Source organism: Octopus sinensis, linkage group LG1, assembly GCF_006345805.1.
Source record: "Octopus sinensis linkage group LG1, ASM634580v1, whole genome shotgun sequence".
NCBI lineage: Eukaryota > Metazoa > Mollusca > Cephalopoda > Octopoda > Octopodidae > Octopus > Octopus sinensis.
Genome location: NC_042997.1, coordinates 140,081,891 through 140,088,545, shown reverse-complemented (window position 1 = coordinate 140,088,545; position 6,655 = coordinate 140,081,891). Strand labels below are relative to the sequence as shown.

The 6,655-nt window shown below is 35.6% G+C and overlaps 1 protein-coding gene across 1 annotated transcript in view; it reads right to left on the bottom strand.

Moving 5' to 3' along the window:
• The window catches only part of LOC115211206, a 57,004-nt gene extending 51,038 nt beyond the window's left edge, over positions 1-5,966 (bottom strand). The window contains exon 1 of the mRNA XM_029780099.2: positions 5,798-5,966. Within this exon, the coding sequence (XP_029635959.1) occupies positions 5,798-5,859 (62 nt within the window). The 5' untranslated portion in view covers positions 5,860-5,966. The remainder of the gene's footprint in view (positions 1-5,797) is intronic.
• Positions 5,967-6,655: the final 689 nt, after the last annotated feature.

Here is a 6,655-nt window from a genome sequence, read left to right as displayed (position 1 = left end):
CTATTGTGGCGAATTTTCCACCTCTGGTTAGATATCTTTTATAGTCGCACCAAGACACTTTTCGATAGTGCTTTCCTCCAGGTGTTCAAATCTTTTTTTTTTCTCTACATTGTATACTTTATAGACAATAGTCTTTTCTTTAATTTAATTTTTTATTTCGTTTGTTGGTGTTATCCTAGATTCACCGTCTTTGTCGGTGATCAATCCGAAATAGGTTTGTATTTCTTCCGTTTTAATTTCAATGAGTTTGTGCCCGCCGACGGCTGCAGCGAAATTCATTTTTGGACTTTCTTCTTTCGAAGGCATTCTAACAAAACTGCTTCCATGTAAACGGTGAAAATATTGTCAATTTCCCCAAACAGGGACACAATTCAATTTTTAAACAATAACTAAAGCTCCTTCTCCCAAAGGGGGAGGGTTACAGTTTACAATTATTTAACAAATGCAACACAACAACGTTTCCCTTACGAGGAACCAACAAATGTGATAATAGTTAAACAGTAATAATAATAGCAACAAACCTTACGGTGAATCAAAAAGCAGTACGCAGTTGAAGCTATAGTCCTTTATGTATAAGAAATAAACCAACAGCAGTACTCAGTAGAAGCGGCTGTTCGAGAAAACAGACATTACCTACAGCGAAACTTCATATAGATACTTAATGCTAGCTAATTAGCAGATAATCTAATGTAAAAGCCGTGGTAAACGGTATGTGCACACCTCCATCTGGACTATTCCATTTCTGCACTTAAATTTTATTTTTTATTTATTCCCTTTCATGTGAAACCACTTATTCAAGTTCAAGTCATTGATGCAATTTTATACCAACTGCTATTTTTACTTTTAATTGTTATGTTACGATTTAATTATTATATTATACTTTAGTTTTCTTTTAATTATTTCTTACTACATATAATTCAATTGTTATTATTATCCCTAATTTTTATTGTTAAAGTGAAAGTATCTGACATAAAATAGAGAAATGTTTTGTTTCACTTTTAACACGTAATAGTGGAGAAGATATGATATTGCTATGGGCTCACCCTAGGCAAGAAGTTGAACATTTTTTTTTTGCCCATGAAACAACACAAGTAAGGCATGTGTAAAATTTGAATGAAATTGGTTGTGTAGTTCTCAAGTTTTAGGGAAACACACAGACAGACACACATTCTCAGTTTTATATATAGAGAGATATATATATACGTAAAATATATATACATACACTACTTCACTCCACTTGAGTAATAAAGGTAGAATGAGGTATTTTTATCTATTGGCTGAAACAGCTGTAAGTTATTTTCCTAATTTATATTCATGTTTGTTATTTTATAATAATTACTGGTATCCTTATATATTACTATATTTTATATCTTATATCTTATATGTAAAGCATAATATGTTATATATATGTATGTATAGTATTGTAATTATCAGTTTAGTAAATAAATAAATAAGTTAACATAATATAATGTGTAAAAATTGATGAACCACCTATTGGTCCCCTCCATTTTCAATTTGCTCTATATTTTCTTATTGCTCAAGAAGCAGTGAAGGTGCTTTGCAGGCACACTACAAGAGACATTCCTATGACAAGGTTTGGATACTACACCTTAAAGTCACCTGATTAAACTTTAATTTTAAATACAGCTTACATACATAAATAAATATACATATATATATATATATCTGAAGTGTACAGTATTATATATCCATTATGGCTGATTTGACCAATGGATTTTGCACCAGGGATTCAACAGAGTGTTAAGTAACAATCCGATTATGTAACCCTTTGCTCATCAGAGGTAGTCAATATGGAATGAAATATAGCGACTGCTCTCTATTGTTGGAGGTGAACAGACATATCCAGTTTGTAATTGCTTTAAAAAAAGATGATGAAACGAAATGAGTAGAGGATTGAGTTAAGAGTTATATCCTTGGTACCAAGACCTCACCACCCGGGGTGGTTATGTGGCAAGTCAGTAAGAGTTTTCTGGAAAAGTTTGTGGAAAATGTGTATGTCCTTAAGGTTGGTGTTCTTATGGAAACGGAATTTGTGTAGTGGTACTATATGTATAACTTTTGCAGGGGGTGTAACATACACATCTGTGTTCGTTAGCATGTTTTCTTTCTTTTATGCATTGGTTAAGTACATGGGGTCTTTATGTGTGCATGCAGTGTATAAAAGGGTAAGATATGTGTGGAAGTTTATATTGGGGGGGGGGGGCAGTCTATTGAGTAGCTGTCCGCCATGCTTGTTTGTAGGTGCATTAGTGTATGCTGTGATCAAACTCTTTGCCAGGCTTCAAGGTATTGGCAGAGGGCCAAAGTTAAGGGATTAGTGATTATAGTCATGATGGGGCATGCAGGTATGATAGAATGTACTTCCTTTCATATGGGCAAGGATTAAAAATTTCACTTCTCTGATTCAGGTAAATGCTTGGGTGCTGGGTGCTCTTTTCTCAACCAGGCATAACCTGCTGCTATTGGAGTACAGTTTACATTTCTCCAGGATCTTCCACTCTATACCGTACTCAGTGACACCTTCTTTCAAAGACCAAACATGTTTGGCTATGGTTGTGGCGTTACATCCCTCCAGGATGTTGAAGGAGGGCTTGTGGTTGTTATAGTGAGCTCTGAAGGGGCCTTCAGTTGCTCTCATATACTTTCATACATTTGGTTATCCTTTTGGGCCTACAGCTGTTACCTCTGACTTGTATATGATCATCTCCATGTCACAGTGGCCATTCAGTGGACATATTGCATCACCCCTACATGAGCATCTTTGCCAGGCTTCAAGGTCTCAGGTGTGGACCTACGTACTAAAATATTTTTTACTCTGGGTGCACAATTAAAAGAAATTCTCAAGGTATACCTATTGAATATTTTGTAGAGCCTATTTGTATGGTGCAAGTGCTTATCTACTAAGCTAAGAAATATATTACTTACTTGGGTTTTAACACTTAAAGAGAAGGGTAGTGTAAGCTACAACACTTTCCGGTGGCACTTTCTCTTGGAGGGGTTAGGGTCTGATGTATAACTAATTCTCTCCTTGAAACTGCTGGTGGCCAAAGCCTCATTGTAATATGGGGTGGCAGCATCAAACATCTCTGTACTTGAGGATAGGCTGGATGACAGGAACTTGTGTTAATGTATGATAGCTTCTTGTTCGGCTTCCTAAAGGCTATATATATATATATATATATATATATATATATTTATATATACACACACACACACACACAAACTTGTACACATTAATAGTTACAAGCAAGAAATCTAAAGAGAACAGAAGTGAAATCACAAGTACGACAAATTCTTATAAAGGATTCAAAACACAAACATTTCAATCATTGTGGATAATTAGTTGTTTCTCTAATCAAAACATCTGAAAGCTTCTCAAAAACTGAAAGATGCATTTGAATTAATTCATTTCTTGTATCTTTTACTTATTTCACCCATTGAACTGTGGTCATGCTTGCCGGGTCTTCTCACGCACAGCATATTTCCAAAAGTCTCAGTCACTAGTCATTTCCTTGGTGAGGCCTAAAGTTTGAAGGTCATGCTTCACCACTTCATCCCCGGTCTTCCTGGCTTTACCTCTTCCACGGGTTCCCTCAACTGCTAGGGTGTGGTACTTTTTCACACAGCTGTCCTCATTCATTCTCGCCACATGACCATACCAACGCAGTTATTTCTCTTGCACACCACATCTGATGCTTCTTAGGTCCAACATTTCTCTCAAGGTACCTACACTCTATCGAGTATGCACACTGATATTACACATCCATCGGATCATACTGGCTTCATTCCTTGCGAGTTTACGCATGTCCTCAGCAGTCACAGCCCATGTTTCACTGCCATGTAGCATGGCTGTTCATGCACATGTGTCATACAGTGTACATTTTACTCTGAGCGAGAGGCCCTTTGTCACCAGCAGAGGTAAGAGCTCTTTGAACTTTGCCCAAGGTAGTAAGATATGGATAATGAATGTAGAAAATCCAGAGACTTGATCAAAATTAGTTGAGTATGATCAGTTGAAAGTATCTAATCAGAATTCAAGTGAACAGTGGAGGATTCAAAGCATTAGTCAATGTAAGTAGGGATAGCAGTTGTGCTTGCACTGATGAGGTAAAAATGTTTTGTATGCATACAGTGGAAGGTACTTGTGACAGAAGGAAGAAGAAATGTCACGAAGTGGGAAGAACCGTATTATACAGGATAGGATCTTATCACGCATTATAAGATAGCATATGATCAAAACGGATATAATACGACGATGATGGGGAACAATAGGAAATAATATTTGATAATAATCTGTTAATATCTCACGGAGAAAATCATATTGTATCATTATCTAAGTAATTTGAAGGGTTACATTTTCCAGCAGCACGAAAGAGGAATTTTATATAAACAAAGCTCTGAAATGAAGTTATTTAAAAGATATACAAACCAAGTCAATAAAAATAAAATGCAAACAAAAATACTAACCATAGAGTAACTCTACCACTAGTAGTATCTCTAAACTAGCAAACAAGTATTAATGAAAATCGCTCTATCAACCAGACTATCAGATGTGCTACACATCGCTAGAAAACACTTCCATTCTTCCCTTGATTGCACCTTGCTTTTCCACTTGAGGTTGAATTTTCTGACGGTCATCTTCCCATCGTTTTTGAGGGCTTCTGTGTGACCTCTTCCGATCTCTTTGATCCAAATTGTGAAAATAATTTAAAATCATTTCTCGTTCAACAGTAACTGTTAACCTCTATTTACAGTTGTTCGTTTATAACAGTTAAAAGGCCTCTCTCTCTCTCTCTCTAACATGAAATTTTGGGAGAGGAGAATCAGAAACTTATGGATTTTTTTTTTAGTGGGGAGGGAACGTCCTGTTTTTTTTCTTCCACTTTTTCCTTCTAGTAAACATTAGGAAGATAAATGGAGCGACATTGTTTACAGTAAGAAGAAAAGTGCTCGTCTTATGACTACTACACCTACCATCACTACCGAAATCAATACGAACTAACGAAGAAGTCCCAAAGTGGTCGTTCTACCTGCTAGAAACAATAGCCAAATCTTTCTCAATAACTCTATCGTCTTAAAAAAGGGAAATATATATTCCTTTTAAGGTGTTTTTGTTTAAATTCCGTCCTAGCTTTTCATTATGTTCCTCCTCCTTAAAACGCAAAAGCAGTCTTCGGAGTTTTGTTTTCAATTTCAGATGCTCAGTCAGAATCAAGAAGAAAGAAATTTCTGTCCCACATAAAAAGTATTAAAGAACGTAAACAAGACTAAGAAATCTCAATCCAATAGTTCTTGCAGAGGTAGAAATGTCTGACCATAGTACTGGTCGATCAGGGGTGACCTAAGGCTAAGCAACAACAAAATCAAATACTATAGATTGATTTACTTTACTTGACGAATTCTATTTAAATTTATGTTACCACTAAAATAACTACTTTTGCTAATGAAACTGAAGTGGAATAGCCTCACTGTGAAACTGAAGTGTTTATAGAAAGAAAAACAAGAAAAGAAACAACAATAGAAACGAAAGCTTATACGTGGCCCCACGCCTTGTTAGAAATAATAGTCAAATTTACTTCAAATCAAATTACACTGCACTGTTTAAAAAAAAAACATTAGAGAAACACTTCCTGATAATTAATCTTACACAGTCAAAAAGGACGAGGTGACCACGGCTGGAATATTTTTGATCATCAATCTGTTGATGAAGGTGGGTCTAAATAACAACAACGCAACAATAGAAATAACAAAATAATTAAAAAGAATTTTTCTTTACCCATAAACTGTATCTCCAACATTATAAAAACTCCGATTGGTTCTGACTAAAATTTCGTTCATTATTGCAGCAAACTGAACGAAAGTTCACGAAACAAATTAAGACGACACCTGTCAATAACTTCATAAGAAACTTGTTTGTTCCGGGTTCAACAATTGCATAATAATAAGAAAAATTAAAAAAACAAGGGAAACAACTCGAATTTTAAACTACACATTTCTTGCCCATCATTTATATTATGAACTATTTTATAAATTGAAGGTGCTGCCTAAGTAAGAAGTTCACTCACAACTACGATATATATGGTTCGATCCCACTGACATCTTAGGCAGATGTCGCCTTCTTTAGTTTTAAGTCACTTCATATTTTGTTGATGAAACTGAACAATCGGAAACTGTAAAGTAGCTCATCAGATATTTTGTACCCCATAATTCAAAAGTACATGCCCTGTCACACCTTGTCACGTTGATTCTACCTGGGATTTATGTAAAGGGTACACGCATCCGTAGAAAGTTAGCTACTTATAAATTGATACTGGAGCAGGTTATTCAGTTAATCGAATCAAATTCTCATTGTTGAACGAGGAGGATGCATCTGCATTGGGATATGAAAGAGTCAACAAGTAAAATGAGATAGTCTTTTTATTACAAATTGGATAGTTATAAAAACAAGAACTCTGCAAGTAAAGTCAGAATGTAGTTAGTGAGAACGACTGGTAGAGAGGCGACAGACTGGCTCGAGCGAAATGCTGTCTCGACTGAAGTAACTTCACAGAGTGATGACTATGGAATTAACCAACGTAGAAGCCGTCTTGTCTCACACTCTCGCTTTCATTAGCTCAATTTCTTTTCTCTGCAA